General features: G+C 44.2%; 1 protein-coding gene across 1 annotated transcript in view; it reads right to left on the reverse strand.

Annotated features, from left to right (window-relative positions):
* Positions 1–18,309, reverse strand: part of LOC119431441 (otoferlin-like) — a 391,721-nt gene that overhangs the window by 93,759 nt on the left and 279,653 nt on the right. The window contains 3 exon segments of the mRNA XM_049657509.1: positions 4,992–5,049; positions 7,207–7,357; positions 13,424–13,542. Coding sequence (XP_049513466.1) covers positions 4,992–5,049; positions 7,207–7,357; positions 13,424–13,542 — 328 coding nt within the window.

Here is an 18,309-nt window from a genome sequence, read left to right on the forward strand (position 1 = left end):
ACCCAGTTTGAAACAAAAATAGGTCACGAGGCATGGGCCGGGCCGCTCATCAGTGACAAAAAAAATTTCTTAGGTGCTGGGCAGATTCGAATTGAATGTCAAGCACCGACTTAGCGGCAACCCTGCTAACAGGCGTAGCATGTCCAGAGGGACTCGTGAGAGAGGAGCCCGGCTCATACATGACTGATCTCTGTGGTGGCAATACAGTGTCTCTACATTACTTCAATGCTATCGTATTAGCATCGGCATCATCGTGAAATGGGTTGTGCCAGAATTTTTCTAAATTTATTCGCCTGTACCTATGTGCCACAGCTGAGCTTCTATCTCAACATTAGTCGATCTCAACTGAAGTAATGTATATATAGCCTTAGCTATAATTTCTAATGAGCATGACTGATTCTCACCAAGAGTAACAGCCGCTTCAATTCCTTCACAATCTGCACCTGCATTATCAAATATGTTATAGTGAAGTGAGTCTGCCAAAACTGAGGATCGAACATGTTTTCAGTTTCAAGCAAACCATGCCAGTCAATTTCATGAAAGTGGCATTACAGAGTTCACAGGCATTCAATTGCACAATGCATGCTTATAGGCAATTTTATATTCAATTCATGGCAGTTGCCATCTTGGGCTGTCATAATCTAAATTTTGTGCATAGTGACGTCAAGTTTACTTAATCCTGGAACGTTAAAAACACCTGTGCACTGACTCTAGGTTGTTACAGCCAGAAAAATGGGTATGTGAGCAGCCATGGTGAGGGCGCCCCAAAGCGCCAGTAAATATGATGCCTGCATGCGCTCACCCCCCTCCCCTTCACCATTCAGTGCAGAGTAGGGACAACTGCGTCATTTGCAACTAAACAGAAGTTACAAAAAAAGTTCCATAGAAAAATTTACTTTATTTTTCATTAATTGTACATAATGACGGGAGTCTGCAGTCAGGCATTCCACTCACTAAGGCACATGGAAACAAAAATGAGTAGCTCATGAAAAATTAAGCCCTCGAACATGCAATATACATCCATCACCTGTGCACCATCAGCCCGATTACAACTATTCTATTACTGTGCAAATATAGCTGTAGTCATTTGCCTTTGCACACTCAACTTCTTTCAGTGGTTTATGTGTTCAATTCATTAGATATCTTTAGTGGCACACCTAATTTCTTTTTTTTTTTTTTGAGAAGCTCAATCACCACATACCTGTGATGCTTTGTTTCCCAAGCACCAAATAATGCCAGCAACCTCATCACGTTATCATGGCAATCTCTTAAAGGTCACAATTTTATTTGGTCGTTTTGACAAGATTGCCAAGCTGATTAAACATGAATTGCACTTAATCCTTCTATATAATCTCAACTCTTTCCTTGATCGGCACCAATATATCAAGCTTTAAGTTGACAACTTGAAGCATCACTTTCATATTCTTCAGGATAGGTAGGTTATCTTCATGTTTGCTTGGACTGTTACACATTTTTGATGGCAAGCGCCATGAACACTTCCAGATTTTGCGAGAACTTTCATTTTTTAACCTCTATTTCATCAGTGACTCCACCACACCTACCGGTGTGAAAGTTTTCTTTACATACAAGGAGTATGTTATATTTTTACAAGCATCATCCAAATGTGGTTCACGTTCAAGGCATTCACCAGACATGGCAAAGCAACATTTGGCGGCAGTTGCAGCAAATAGTGCAATGTAACAGTCAGAAAAGCAACCAACCTGCGATTGTACAGCAAAATCCCATTTTTGCAGCTACTCTGACGCCATTGCTATAATATGTAGAAAACAGGCAGCCTAAGCTAATGATCAAAGAACAGCTCAGTGACAACAGAAATTCAGACATGTGATCAAACAACCACTCAGTGATCCACAGATCCAGACGTGATGCTGCAGCAACTGTGGAATTCCTTTCACGTGTTTTCACAGTACACCCATGTGCACAAGAAATCTAACACAATAGGGTATACTATTTGGGCAGCTGCTTTAGTGCTGCTACCACTGCCAAAGTCCTGCACCCCTCAGTCAGTCAATGGGCACTGAAAGTACTGGATTTGCATTTAAGTAACACGACCACAAATATGATGCAACGAGCGGCTTTTGGTCTCTCCTAAAGAAAAATTTATTGTGATTATATGTGTCACGAACCCGAATATAATGCGAGGCGCGTCCTGAGGCTGGAAATTTCAAGGAAAAAAAAAGGCAATATCCGTGAAAGTGAGCCATCAGGTATAGGGTGTGTCCTTCTACATTCAGCTTATTCCAATGACAAAATTCAGTGAGGCACCTGACACAGCCACCAACTCCACACCCCCTCACCACACATTCGTGCTAAGCCCCAACCCACACGATGGACTCCCATGTCTCATGTGAGCAGTGAGTGATAATCCTAACAACATACAGCTTGTTTGAAAGCAGAAACAAACATAAGGGTTCTGCAAACGCCACATTCGAGTTGAGGCTATATTCACAGCATAGCTGCAGTGCACGCTTGCTTGCTGTAGAGACTACCATCATAATAAACATGCACGGCATTGTTGACATTGTAGCATCGTCTCAGCGGGTTAAGATACCATTTGTTGCCCTTTTTGCACAAAAGCACGCGTCTCAATTGTGCGAAATTAGGGCACCACAGCTGCACCACTCGTTTCAAGCACAGTACTCAAACCACACATTCAGCGCTGAACCGTGGGCGGTCGACGCAGTCACATTTTTGTGACTTGTAGAGAGCAGCACATCCCTCGACGTCCGTTATGCAAAGGCGGACACGGCGACGCCACATCGCGGTTCGCTGAACTGCGCTGCCGAGGCGCTACGCCACTTCGACATTTCAATCGTCACCACCTCCGCATTGTGAAGGAACACGGATCACACAACGCAGGTTCTGTATTGCCAGAGCTCACCGAGGCCAAAGCCGCACTGCCACACAAGCACTACTCACGGCTTTCCGCCAAGTAACACAGAACCTACAACCAATATACAAGCAACGCAAGCACAATCACACACCCAATGTTGAACAACGCGCGGTCGGCGCGGGCCAGAGAACGATCATGCCGAGAACGAACACGCCATTCCATGCCGTCGTCACTTGGCGCCACCATCGCGCCTTCTCAAAAGTCCCTAAATGATCGTGTCCCTAGGTGCCTAGGATCTGGTCACGTGAGGGATTTTTGTACGACATTTAGACGCACGCCTCTGCGATGCGCGTGACCGAAGTCGCACGCGATATGTCGAGGTTGCGGTTTCGCCACCCACCAGCAGAGGGTTGTATTTTCTTCCACTTTCCCTTGCTTTTTTTCCCTTATTATTATATTTCAATTAGGAGCCGAGTAAACTTTGCTTAAGCTTTTCTTGAGTTTATTTGTTAGCTTCGTGTAGTTCTTACTATCAGTCGAGGTCCTCTGCTCCTCTCACTAAATGCCTTACAGAGTGATACTGCACTTCTTTTTATTGGTGTTACAGAAATTCCTTCTCTTAATGCTGAGTTAGCTGCTCAATGGCAATGTATATTGCAGATAATTTTCTCTTTTTGGTGTGGTTTTCTTCGTCACTGTAATCAAAATATCTAAAACGTGGTTCATGCAAGAGCAGAGTTAACTTAAACAAAGAGAACAACGCCAACTTACGTTCACTTGCTTTTGCGTAATCTAGGAAAAGCACTATATATTCTAACAAACTCTCTTCCATGAACTCCCGTGCAAGACTCGCGTCTACACGCCACCGGTAAGGGCGGTTTAAATGCTCGCGCATGAAGAAAGAGCCTTTCAGTAACGAATATTAGTATTATGAAAGCTAAGCTGACTGTATGAGGATGTTAAATTATACATCACTGTATTATGCACAAAAATTTCCAACAGCTGCTTCATTGACGTAAACCATCATCTTCCGCGAATTACAAGTGCAGTAGGACCACACAGCAGCGTTAATGCTCTAATTGCGGAACTCTCAGAAAGGACGCCCTGAACATCGTGTTCGCGTCCTATTAGAAAGTAAAATGCATATTTTAATGAGTTGCGAAAATAATTGGTGACCAACCAGCCTTAGGTTAGAACCAGTTCGTAGATAACGGGCACATTGTGCCTGTGACTCTGATGGTTATATCTGAGCGCATGATTGCAAACATTGAGCATCATATCCGCTCGAGGGGAGTCGGTATGACTTGTAGGATCTGTTCTCAGCTACAGTGCTCCGTGATCTAGAGAACCAGATACCTGCCGACTACCAGCAGTATTAACGCGCAACTTTAACATTTTATCATTGAAAACTATTAAGTTCGAGATTAACCTAGACTAGAGCACTGCACGGGCCGATTTTTTCAGCCCGGGCCAGGCCTGGGCCCGTTTTTACGTTGGGCGGCCCGCCCGAGCCCGATCAAAACTTTTATGGCCAGACCCGGGCCCGGCCCGGGCCCGGAAATAATCTACGTTACCCGCCCGGCCCGGCCCGCCACCCCTTTACGTTAGGCCCGAGCCCGGCCCGAGCCCGACCCGAAACCGGCCCGAAACTGGCCCGAACCCAGCCCGAGACCGAAAAATAATGTTTTTCAGAGTTGAGACGCCCGAGAATAACTCGCTGCATGTTACATGCACACCCCAGAAAGCCCGAGCCCGGCCCGGGCACGCGTCAAAAAACCCAAGCCCGGCCCGGGCCCGGGTCAAAAAGCACAAGCCGTGCCCGAGCCCGGCCCGAGCCCGTGAAAAAACTGTTCTACCCGGCCCGGCCCGGCCCACGGGCCGGGCTGGGCTTGGGCTTTCGGGTAAGTCCGAGCCCGTGCAGTGCTCTAACCTAGACAAGTGTCATACGTATAGTTGCGATAGTGAAGCCCCAATATAGGGCTGTGCTAGTGTGCCTTATCTGTATAGATAGGCTTTCCTGTCATACTTTCCTGTCATACAAATTACGAAATTCCAAGCGACGTTCGTACGAACTTACAAGCCAACAGTTTTTTTTTATTGTTTTTTGCAGATGCCACCTGCAATTGACTGTCCTCACCTGGAAGTCCTGTGCTTTCAGGGCCGATGTCGCTGTAATGTCTTGCCTTAACTTGGGCCTGCGAATAGCAGAGACGATTCAATTATTGCTTGGGCCATAGTATAAAAATGAACTAGCCCAGAATTACAGGTAATCTCAAACATGCAAATTAAAAATGGTGCGTCAACGTACTGCTTTTGTTATTAAGGTAAGCCTTATTCAATGAGTTATATTCAGTGACAATCTTCTTACGGTATTAGTTCAAGCGTGCAATTTACCGTGTAGAATGATGTCTAATATCTTACAAAAGTTTCAAAGGAATGCGTCAGTTTGCCCAAATCAGTCCAAAACACATGGAAAATGAAAGTCGCACTGATTGGGTAACTGTTTCCATGCCATCTTTTACAGCCACACTTTAAGACACGGACAAGTGAAATTACACACACGTCTGTCGGTGCCTAAAAGCGGTGCTGTAAAATGTGGATCAATACCAACTCGCCCAATTTTCAATCCTAATAAGGTTGACCTTTATAAATCAATGTTGACATTTTTCACAGTATTTTCTGCTCGCACAAGTACTCGTAGATCAAGGAAGCAATGCCATGCTCTAACAGCTTGCAAGAAGTACTCGCAATTGAGGCATCGCGATAGTTATACATCTGTAAACGATAAACTTGCTAAACTACGCCTGTGCGTCAAAACGTCGTGATTAAGATAAGTAAAGCGCTCTTACTCGCATCGGTTTAAATATCGTACACCGTGTCATAGAACACTGTGCGCTTCAGAATTAAGTCCCAACTGGAATTCGGCATCCGTTTCCGACTAATTGAGCTCGCAACCACGTGTTAAAAAGAATTCCAGAAGATGTCAAAACCGAAAATTTCTACAGCCACTGAGTTACCCCGGCGAGTTAATTACGCAGCACAAAAGAGTGCTAACAAAATCAAGACTAAGTGTCACAGTTGAATGTCTATACATGAACAACAACAACAATACCTGACATCTAAATGTCGTTGGCACCACGTGCGCAGCGTTGAACATCAGTTTCTCGGCAAGCTTTTTTTTTGTGTGTGTGTGTGTGAAGAAATTAGCCACTCCTTATAAAGGCAGCTACTCAGTGCAGACTTCCGCATACCAATCATGTTGTTTTACGAGAGCAAAATAATGTTTTATAAGCTTGAATGAAAAAGCAACAAACGTTTCTCATAACTCTTCTCTTTGCCTCTTCGTGACAAATGAGATGCATTCTCGCGTTCTCCATAGAGCAGTTCCCTCCTTACTACCCCCAGAAGATTATAGCTCAAATAAAAACATTATGATGTGAATGTCTTTAAATTGTGAGGACAATCAGGGGACCATTTTTTCAATATGTTACATTCCAAATGCGCAACTAAATTGAGACCTGAAATTGAAACTCGAACCGATGCAGTTGAAACCTGAGACCGCAAGATATATATATATATATATATATATATATATTGCCATACTTTCGTGCTGAGATAGAAAGCCAAAAATAACAGAGTCGTACATCAGTCTGACCCATTATTGGCGTAGAATCATTGATCATTGTGTGTGTCTAGTCATTTATTTTATGTTCGTTAAGCGCTACGTAATATTTTAGCGCACGCAGCTAATAAATTATAGTCCCTGGCAGGCGCCTTTCTTTCACCATTCTCTCGTGGTAATTTTTTTCTCTTTCTGTTGACTTTCTGCACTTCTCGTAAGGATATTGGGCTTTAATTTTGTGCTTGACATGTGTTCAAACATTTAGTTTACTCTGTTTGGCTCCTTATCTACCCCTTTTGCACTTCAAGACCAATGTCACCAGAATTATACTGGCAACAATAACAATTTACGCCTACTCTCGTAGCAAAAATAGCGTTAATCGCAATTGCTATATATGTTGCTAAATGCGTGTTAGTGGGAGTGGGGCTGGCGGACGGGGGGGGGGGGGGGGGGGCGAGTAAATTATTCGGTGAATACATCCGTCGTTTTCAATTTATTCGGAATTTAGACATACTCGTAATACAAATACATATTTAATACTACATGCAGGACGCTTTATGTTAGAGCAGTGTACAGAAGTGACTGTCGGAAGCCCTTTGACATCTTTACCGGTTTAACTTACTTAATAAAGTAGACAGGAAAGCGAATAAAAATACGACTGGAAGCCTATCGGCGTGCGACAGCACTGCTACACGCATCAAATAATCTATTCTTTTTATTTCTTTCTCACCTCGTGATGACCACGGGAGTTGTGATGGAGTACGGCGCCGTGTCCATGGCGAACGGCTCGTCGGAAAACATGGTGCTCTCGGCGACATCGCCTCCCGAGAGCAGGTACAGCGTCTGGTCGCTTAGCCGCCGCTGCAAGGACTGCGTCGATCCTGCGAAAGGACATTAAACAGAGTGGCACGTCGCGGGACAAGTAGAGGTATATGTGGCCATAATCTTGACGTTCCAAGTGCAAGGGCGCGACGAACACCAACAGACGCACCGGAGTATAGTCTTATACGAACATTGTTTTGAAACAGGTTAGGTTAGGTTAGGTTATGATAGGTCAGGGTAGGTCAGGGTAGGATAGGGTAGGGTAGGTTAGGTTAGGTTAGCGTGCGTTAGGTTAAGTTTCGTTTTATATCTAAAATTTAAAATCAAACCTGTTAGGTTTCAATTCAGATCAAACAATTTCTTTAGGTCGTGCATGAGAGATAGAGGCTCCTATTTTCTGCCTTTTCAAGTACGGCAGGGCGTAGGTTCTTGGCGAGTCGGTGTTTTTCTTATTTCGAGATACAGCCTGGCAGACCAGGCGCGAACAAGTAAACTGGCGCTTTGTATACCCAGTATATTCCTTCATGCCGAGTGTGCCACGCGCTAACGTGAAATCATAAAATTTTATTAGGTAGCTTATCTGAATATACGAACATTATGCGCCCAAAAAACTGCAATGCGCAGGTAGGTCATTAAAACGTCCACCAGTTGACTCTTTTTTTTAATAGCTTTACGGCACATGTTGCGACTGAGAAATTAAAGCTAGTGGTATAGTGATGTCATGTCTGTATAGTAGAAACCCTGAAACTATAGCACCCTTTTGCGAATATCCATCCTCGAAATCAAATACGCACTGGCAATGCAGTTAGGATCGCCCCGAACATTTTATATTACCAGAAGGAGGCTTTTTGGTAATAATAACCTCGGTGATGTTATGTATGATAGCAAGTGAACAATATACAGGGTGTTTCACTATAGCTGCACCAAATTTTCAAAAATTGCCTGTGGCAGATAGCACAATTATAATCCTTGATTTAAACTACTCGATGAGGCGGTCATTACTTGCACGAAAAACCGAAATTCCTAATTGATTAATTACCATACTTACGCCAATTAACTTTTTAATTAATTATTTTACGGCGCATCTTTCAATCTACGAATTATAGCCGCTGAGTTCGCAAGGCGTATCCACTTGGAACGAATTCTCAGGACTGAACCAGTTTCGAGATATTAATTTGCAAAGTGTCCGACCAAATGCATGGGCGTTGCAGTTAACTTTGTACTTCAATGCATAAAACAGCGTTTTACTCAAAAAGTTAACTGGAATGCCCATGCATTTTGTCGGACACTTTGACGATCTCGAAACTGGTTCAGTCCTGAGAATTCGTTCCAAGTGGCCATCTCTGGTGCGGTGCTTTTCTTTCTTTTTTTTTATTGCGATAAAGACTTGCCCTTAAGGCATAATTCTTGATGTGTATATGTATGCTAGATGTGTACTGTGAGGCCTGTGTTGTGTATGTTGCACTCCTGTTTTCTAAAAAAAATTAATTCTGGGGTTTTACGTCCCGAAACTACCATCTGATTGTGAGGCATGCCGAAGTCGAGCCCAGCCCTCGCGACTTCAATCGAGATCGCGACCTCGATATCAGCAGCGGAGCATGTTTCGTCTGTGAAAAGCAAATGCATCATAATTAAGGAATTAATAAATAAAAAAGCATGCAGACCGTTTCAATCCAGATAATGCAGAAGTTAAATGTAAGATGACGAGCTATCGATTGAGTATTCGTTAGCTATCTATCACTCAAAGCCTTCAGGTTGGCCAGTTGGTAATATAGACAGACTTGAGGGACCTTTTAACTATTGTTCATTTTTCTTAGAATTCCAGGCTAATTATCTACCTTTTTGTATTGCTTTTCGCAAAATTTCGACATATTTTGTCCCTCTCTACTCATTTGCCTCACTGCCACAAGGCAAATTCTCCTGATGAACCGTTGGCGAAGACTCGTCCCTAATATCCTCACTTGCGTATGTAAATAGCCACGTAATAGTTTTCACAGTAAAGTGGCGACGCCTATTTGAACACTTACGACGCGCAGACAATCCTTGCTTCCGGTGCATCCTCGCGTCCCCACAGCTTACACAAACGAGTGCGCAAATTTCGCGTCGACACGCTCCAAGTACGCACTTTCGGTCGTCCAAAGTTCCTTTCGTAGTGCTCTGAGCACGCGTTAAACCTAAATGCCTCTCGTGGACAGAGGACTGCGACTCTCGGGCATACAGTGAGTGCACGTGACCATTTCCTCATTGCTAATGGGTCTGCTTAGGCAGGTAACGAGCCGCGAGCTTCCGAAACGACTGCAGCTGTGACAAAGGGAAGACTGAGGCAATTCCACGCTCCCCATCCGCCTCCTCGGTTCTATCTCGACCGTTAGGGGGGAGCCGTGCAATTGGACATTCGCGACATACGCCACCATGGGTTGCCGCGTAATGGTTCCTTTGAGAATACGCCACTAGGGCGTCCGAAGAAGACATAATTGTAGGCTGTGCTTACATTATAAGCTTAGGATGCTGACTTATTTGTATTTTTTATAGCCAGAGTCGCCGGTATGTATAGCGAGTATATTGTCACGCATACTCTTTGCTGTGCGAAAGCTTGTAACAGTCCCTGCCGGCTTATATATAACCTTCTTCAAGATGGCAGGATTATGCGTCGTCGCTACCGTGACAGTTGGTGACGCTTGTTTAATTTACTCCTGTTGTATAACACGAATACTGGGTTCGACTCTTTTGACGTATAAAATAAAGATGATCGTTTCGTTTGCGTACTACTTGTTACATGAACAAGAAAAACGTGCATAAAACATACAAAATCGTGACACACGAAACACAAAACGTCATTGCTACAAATCCGTGTAATCTATGTTGCATCGTTCGTTGAACAAGAAAACATTTTGAACATTGTGGTAACTAGGGGGGCATCACAGTTTCAAAGTAGTAGCTGCCACTTCTAGCAAGTCAACTTACCCTACAACTTACCCTACAACTTACCCACTACGGCGTGCCTCATAATCAGATCGTGGTTTTGGTACGTAAAACCCCATAATTTTTTTTCACAGTTTCAAAGGGAATGGAAAATCGGGAATCTTGATGCAACATAATTAGACGCACAGCGCACGAGCACGAGGTGGACCAGACAGCGCTGTGGTTGGCTGAGCCTGCCCATCTCATATTTCCGCGTTGTACATCTCATCACGGGCATCACACATTTGCATAAACATAGGACGTACAAAAATTTGGCAGATATGTCACACATGCATGGTATCCATGTGAAACGAAGCTTTATTGAAACTGGTAATTAAATCCTCTACATCTAAATGGGATCCGTGCAATTTCATCTCAGGCAACGTGTAACATATGTAATGTTTGTGCTCCGCGCAAGTGACAACATTGAAGGGACACTATACAGAAAAAAATTAATGAAATTGCACAGATAATGTATTGTGTCAAAACCCTATCCTCATTAATTTCACAGTAAGGGGTTGACACTACAACAGAAACAATGAATGTCCAAGTTGAACTTTTTCGAACTCGAACTTCGCGCCGAAATGCCGCGTTAATACGTGAGTGTGACGTCACAGATTTCAATGTAACTTCTCCTGTTTGGGCCATTGCGGCTTAGTGAGTGTTCCTGGAACTTGCTGCGTTCACTCTCTGGCGCTTTTAGAATGTAACTTATTCTATATATATATATATATCAGAACTTTAACTATGCTTAAGCAGACGTCCGCCGAAATCCATGACGTCACAGCGAGCTAGCGCGGGAACTTCAAAGTAGCGTCGCCACATGTCACAGTGGCTTTTTGGGTACTGTAGGAACGTAATTTACAAATACAGTTCGAATTATTTTTGTCCTTGGTGTCCTTTTAATGTTTAGTTACGTTTATCTTTGTGAATTGCGAGGAAGGCTCCGACTTAAGATGGTTACAAAAATAATTTACTCATGAGCTCAAGATGGAAGTATCGCAGGTATGACAAATGCACACGTGAATACACATGAACGACCATGCAGTGTTAATATTGCTGTGAATGTCCATGTAAAATATATATATAATTTGGTACAGGAAGCACATGAAAGGGGTATACAAGGAAGCACATGAGGCAACGTCGCTTAGGCAGACAATATGCGCTTATACCACAGTCAAACGTGACCGCTGAAATCAAATATCATTAATATTGGCGAGGAGCCCCATTGGCTCCCTTTGGGGGGCTCCCACAAAGGACTCAATTAGGCGCGCGCATTTCAATGGTCTTTGATATCGATGTTCATTGAAAGCGAGCGTGTGACTGAAGCAAAAGGCACATACGCATGACGGACTAGTTAGTGGGCGCACTGACGAAGTCGTGGTGTCGCAAATTCGTTACACTATTGCGCCATGCTTTATCGCAAAGCCTCCATAGTTCGCTCCCGCTACTCGCGGAAGACTGCAATGACGTCTGATATGCCGTGATGAAATACCAGACGCGGAAAAAAAGAACGCTTAGGTGGAGGAGTTGCCGGTCTACAGCCGGCCAGGCTAACCCTGCCTTTTGCCTCATCACCGACACCGCATCCCTACCGGCACATTTCTGTTTGCTATGAGTATGGTACAACCATTGGTCAGCCATATAAACAGAACTCCCTGAGAGTCACTCACAAATCATATTTTCTTGCTTAGGGCTCATTCGGCCTAAAATTCACGAAACTACTACTGAGTGGGGCTCCCTTGCACTAAGGATTACCAGAATAATACTCAACCGGGCTAACTCGAACTAAGACTCATCAATATTTTGCTCGAACGCCGGGCTCACTCGGAAGCATACTCAGCAAATTTCCGCTCAGCTGGGCTCACTCAAGCTCAGACTTATGGCTTGGCCTGAGTCTTTGTGAGTCTAAATCAGTTGAATCGTGAGTGAGCATACCGACATACGGTTACAACGCAGTATGATGTACGAAACAATGTATCCAATTATGACGTGTATTTGATGCATGAAAATCGTGAAGGACGTTGAGTGCAGGCAAGCTGCATGTCAAGAACACTTTGAGTGAATACATTCTGGGATGTCGCTGTGGCATGTTTACAAGCATCTCTCTGTATCATTTTATGAAACCTTTTGCTTAAAGCGTCAGCTTTGGAAAGCTCATTCAATCTGTGTCGCCTGCTCCTCCATCGGATTTGATTTACGAGAACATAACCACTTCTGGGCATCACTGGAATCTACATTTGGACAAATATTTTCCAAGAGTCTCATCTTATAGGGCTAGCGTAAGGAAACAATTCCAACAAGGCTGAACACAAAAGAAACGGCACTGAACCACTGAAGCACAAAGCCCGAACAGTTTGCGCTTCACCAGTTCAGTCTCGTTTCTCTGTGTTCGTCCCGGTCTGAGTATCTTTCCATACACATACGAAGTGTTTAGTTATATATTTTAAACCCCTAAAAATAAATCTTTTACACCCTTAGAAGTAAATCAGTTACACCTTAATAGTGAACATGAGTGTTAATTGATGTACACAGGTAAACACACGTGTCTAGAACACGCTCCTGGGGGCCACAGCAGCTACCAAAGCTTAAGCTCCCAAGCCGACCACATGGTCGACCACAAGGTCGAGAGAAATCAATGAAAAACTGTAAACGTAGTCGCGCAACATCACAGACAACCGATCTTGCGCCACATGTCATCTTCAGCTATTGCCAGCGCAGTCCTGAGAGCGTGGTTCGCGCGTTCTAGAGAAGCGTGTTGACTTCTGTATAGCTTTTGGGTGTAGGGATGTGAGTTATACATCAATTTACACCCTTATTCACTTTTTAGGGTGTAAATTAGTTTACAGTGTCGATGGCAGGTGACTACTCTATAGCACAATGAGCCAGATACAGACACTGCCCCTTACGTGGATGCGCACCATAGACGCAGTATGCGCAGGAGTAATGCGTCCACACAGGCCATCCTCGCGCACACACATTTTGCACGTTCGCGTTTGGGCCTCACGTGTTCTAAGGACGAGATAACCAGGCCCGGGTCGCGTAGGAGGCCACACAGTGAATTTCAGCGAGCGTCGGGCTTTCCTTGTCAAGTATTTCTATAGCAAGCGGGACACATCAGCCTCGTGGTATTGATATCGACAGCCGCTCGACATCGCACTCACCGTATTGCGCGATGTCTTCCGCGTCCTTTAGCTTGAGCCTCTCCTCGGCGTCACCGGCTGGACGCTGCTTTGAGATCTTTAGCGCCACGGCCAAGGTCTTCATAGCTGCGGGCAAGGAGCTGCGAATGAGAAAAGATCGCGATTACATTAGATTTCAATCGAGCACTCTTTTTCTTCAGTGCGTCTCCTCGCGATGTCGTCCTGGGGGGAGTATTCTGTAAGTGTCCAAGTCCATTTACAGAATACATGCTGAAGTTCCGTAAGTTACCACCTAAATAGCAATAAGCTGCCGAAGTTCTGATTGGCTGGGCTGGGGTACGCGTGAGGAGGAGGCCACAGAAGCCCCCAGCCTATCAGCGCTTCATCAGCAGACGAAATGAACATGTCCTGTAGGTGGACAGTTACAGAATAACCCCTTCTTCTTGACGGCCCAAGACTCACCCAAGACGCTGCGTGACGCCAACGCTCATTGGCTGTAAGCAGAGCCTTCGGCAGTCCTAAGCAGTCGGGAGCGACAAATCGAAGAGGCCCAATGACACCGGCAATACACAACGGTATGAAGCAAACTACAAGATCACGAAGTATATATGCGACTACAAATGAAAAGCAGCGTGATTTTCCGTCGTGACTCAGCAGATGCGATGCTGCGTCACATGAAATTAGCATTGGTTTTATGATAGTATTCCCCATACTTTTTTAAGAAAGGAATAAAAAGCAGGTGGAACACGTAGAACAGGTGGAACACCAATAGGTTTGAGGGCTAGCTTCTTGGAGCGGATGTAAGTAGATTTTTTTTTTTTACTAAGAGGACATGCCTTTAATAGTGAGTGATTTCAATTCTGCGGTTTCTAAAGCTGCCATTCCGGCCAACAAGCTAAAGTGAATTACTGTTGCGAAGACATAAAATGCAGTTGTTGCAGCCACTAACAAAAAGCGGAGTTTCAGAAGTTCCCCAAAAAATGAGGTGCTCGAGTGCCTTAAGTTGGGCCGCTATCTCGAGTTCAACCTGATGCAACCAACCACAGAAAGCAGCCCGCCAGCAATCACCTTATTTTACCAATTATGCTATTTGATAAAGCTTGTGATAAAGCTTGCGACAAAGTTTGCCATTTTTTATGTAAATGAAACACAACCCACGACTATGTACTACAGTAGTTACACTAACGGAATGTATTACCGCTAACTATTACACTAGTGAAACTGCTGCTAAGGGAAGGAAAATATTCGAAAATGCCTGAGGATCGGGTGTTGTGATGGGATGACAAACTTTGCACGCACTGTATGAAGTCAACTGATACGTGGCAGAACAGGGGATCGCCGGTATAAACTGATAATGATGATGATTACTATATTATTTTATTGTTATTATTACTATTATAATAGCAGTCGTAGTAGTAGTAGTAGTAGTAGTATAGAAAGCCAGATTACACAACCGTCAGTTCATCATCGTCCTCGCTACAGCAATAGGTCTCTTTTTTGTCGACTTCATCAGTCCCGTAACAGTATTCTTCATCGAACCAGAAAGTTTATTGCACTAGTACACTCAGCACTAAATACCCGACAAAGATGAAACTAGTACATTTAACAAAACGCTTTGTAAACAGTCCTATGGAATTATAAATGTAGCGAGAACAGCTCTTGTAACAACGGGCGTGCGGTGTGAACTCTATCAGCGTACACGTCACGCATTCACCTAAACATACCACGTATGCACGCACTGCACACATACAATATATGTAGTTTCATAGATACAAAACACACAAAACAGACATATAAGACAGCCCTAAGCCGTAGCGTCATCGATAGGAGATAACACAGATAGAAACACAACTCCCCAGCACTATCAGGGACGTTGCTTACACAAAATCCTAGTTGGGACCTCGGCTACGCACTTTGATTTGTTTGTTTTTGATTTTTTTTTTCTTGCGTTCTGGTTATAGAAGCAATGCACCAGAACACGCAAATCCATTAGCGAGATTACGTAGAGCATTTGCTGAAAAAGACCGGGATGAAATGGCCAAGTGGCCGCCGGCCCTATGGAAACGGCCGAGTTCGTTGGGCATTCACGGTGATAAATTACGCCAATGTGCCAGGTGGCCTGCGTATGTGCTCTCGAGAGAGAGGTGGCTGGTGACCTTTTCTTTAGTTCATTTTTACTTCCGGTATGTGAGCTGCACGTTGCCGACTAGTTCAGTTTAAAGATTCGCTGCCGGTAGAACTGGGTCTGAAAAATGGTTTCGAGACGTGAGCCCCGGCGTGAAGCATAGTTCTAACGTTCAAAGGAAAAATGTAGGTCGGCAGGTGTCGGCAGTGGGCAATGCCGAACATCGACATAGCGTCAAAAGCAGAGGAAGGTCTGATAGAACGCTACTTCTGACGTCACAAGAACACGGCCTATGTGTAACCCGACGGCTGCATGCTTGTAGGAGCGACGTCACACAGGTCGAGGAGGAACAATGTTTGGTAGGCAGGCGGATATCGTCATCCTCATCACCAGCCTATTTTACGTTCACTGCAATTATTATTTAGTTCTCCTTATGTCAGCTGATCGCGTCCTATGCGTCCAAATGATCTCAGTAATGTGGAAAGCTGGGCGAGTTGGTGATTAATCATCATACCGTATTGGGGAAGCAGCGCACTGACAAGGACAAAGTGGAGAGACAAGTGTAGTGTATTCTTGTGTCTCTCCACTTTGGCCTTGTCAGTGTGCTTCTTCACCAATACGGTATGATGTTCAAACGATCTCAACGCATCAGTTAATTCTCTGCTGTCGTGAACTGTGTTTTTCTTCTCTTGGCAACGGTTCTGTACGTCTTCCAGACCACCTGTTTTACGCATAAGATGAACTATTCAATTCCACTTCGTCCGCGTTCTTCTTATTAAATAAGATGTTACGGGGAGATTATATATACAATGGATATAGTTACAAGGTAAGGCGCACAACGCTAGAGAAATGGTTCAGGAGAGCGCGTGCACACCAGAAAGCCACGCCGTCGTCGTCGTCCAAGCACCGACCACAGGATCGCCGCTCGTGACATTACCCGCCGGCGGCAGAAGCACCGTCCCGGTGCAATTAGGGCCCGGGCCGAGAGTGGTACGGTTTAAGGCACGAGACATGAACTATGTCACTCGCAATTGTTCCAGAGGCTGACTTAAGATTTAGCGGAGTGATTTCATAGGTCACATTGGTGACTTTGCGTACGACCCGGTAAGGGCCAGCATAACGGGAGAAGAGTTTTTCGCAGTAGGCCAACACGACGTGACGGGAACAGCAAGACGAGCGATCCGATAATAATATCGGCTACCGCCATGATGCTCCTTAAACCATGCCGCCATCTTCCTCTCTCTTAACGTTACGCCGATCGTTCTTTATTCTATCCCTCGTTGAAATGTCATCTACTTCTTCTCAAGCTCAGGCAATATTGTGAGTTTTCTTTGCCTGAAACCCTTCTTAATGGTAATTTATCATCTTTCATCATTAAGAATTGAGGTAGCTCTTGAACCTTTGTTGATATTTGCTAAGATGTTCACGCATGCTTCCTCTATCCTTCACTACTCCACTGCCTCCATGATAGCTAGTACCTCTGTTGAATCGAACGTTTCTATCGTAATCGATAAAGAACATATAGAGAAAAGTTTATTATATTATGCACACTTCTTATCACCCAATGGATGATACACGTGGATGCGATCCATTGTTGTTGAATATCGCACAATAAAAATACTGAATTAGCAGCTTTCGGCAGCTTTCGATATTTTTTTCCCGCAATGCCAGCATGCCGCCTACTTTCATTTCCAAGACATACCGACAACGTCATTTTCATTCTGTCTTCCTTTTAGTGGTGCGACTACAAACTTTTGAGACCGAATCGAATAGGAACCAAATAGGACCAAAAGCGAATGGAATTGAATCTAATATCAAATACTTTCCACAAATTAAACATTTTTCATCATTATTATAAATGAATGTTTACACCCCAGTATTCACTACGTTAGCTCGTTTCTGTCATTACATTGCGCTTTATGAAGTACACCTTACGAAAACTCCAACGCAGCATTATGAACAAATCAGTTTTCGTAGGAGCATGCGTGGTATTGCATTGTCAGGATGTAGGCTTAAGATCCCGTCTTATGAGACCGTTAGGATCTGGGTTATACTTCCGATACTAAAACGAAAATGCAAGCGGACTGCAGCGATGCCAGAGCGAAAAATGCGCTTATTCCCCAGTTAGAAAGGTTGGTACAGGTGGTGCCACCGTTATATCATATTATGTTGTAATCGACCGTATTCAGAGTTATTCCCAAGAGCAGCACCATTGATAAATGGTACAAAACAATACCAAGGCCAATGTGATGCCTGATCAAAATTTGAGTGCGAATGATTGTGATTTGACTGGTAAAGTATGGCTCCAAGAGGACACTCTATCGGGCGATAGGACCAGCCAGTGTGATCAGTATATACATAACTCTAGCACGCATAGACGCCTTCAATAATGGAATGCAAATGTATACTATTAACGCCAAGTGGAGTCTCTCTCTCTCTCTCTCTCGTTTTCTCGCATTTCCCTCGTCCATTATGGCGATCCGAAACATGCAACGCCGTGGGTCTTTTTTTTTGGGAAACGCCATTCTGCATAACGTGTTTTTCTTCCATTACCACGATGAAACAAAATAAAAAAAGGTAATCTCGATCAAGAAAAAAGAAAGATTCCATCTCACTGTACAGTGCCTATGCGACAGAGCGAGACGACGCCTGAATTACCAATGCGTGCGCCTGACGCGCACGGCTAAATTTAAGCGCAGTGACATAACGGATTAGCGCATTAGCGCATTAGCGCATCATAGTGTGCACTCACACCTGTTTCTCGAAAAAAAAAACGATGAAT

This window comes from Dermacentor silvarum, chromosome 10 (genome assembly GCF_013339745.2).
Source record: "Dermacentor silvarum isolate Dsil-2018 chromosome 10, BIME_Dsil_1.4, whole genome shotgun sequence".
Lineage (NCBI taxonomy): Eukaryota > Metazoa > Arthropoda > Arachnida > Ixodida > Ixodidae > Dermacentor > Dermacentor silvarum.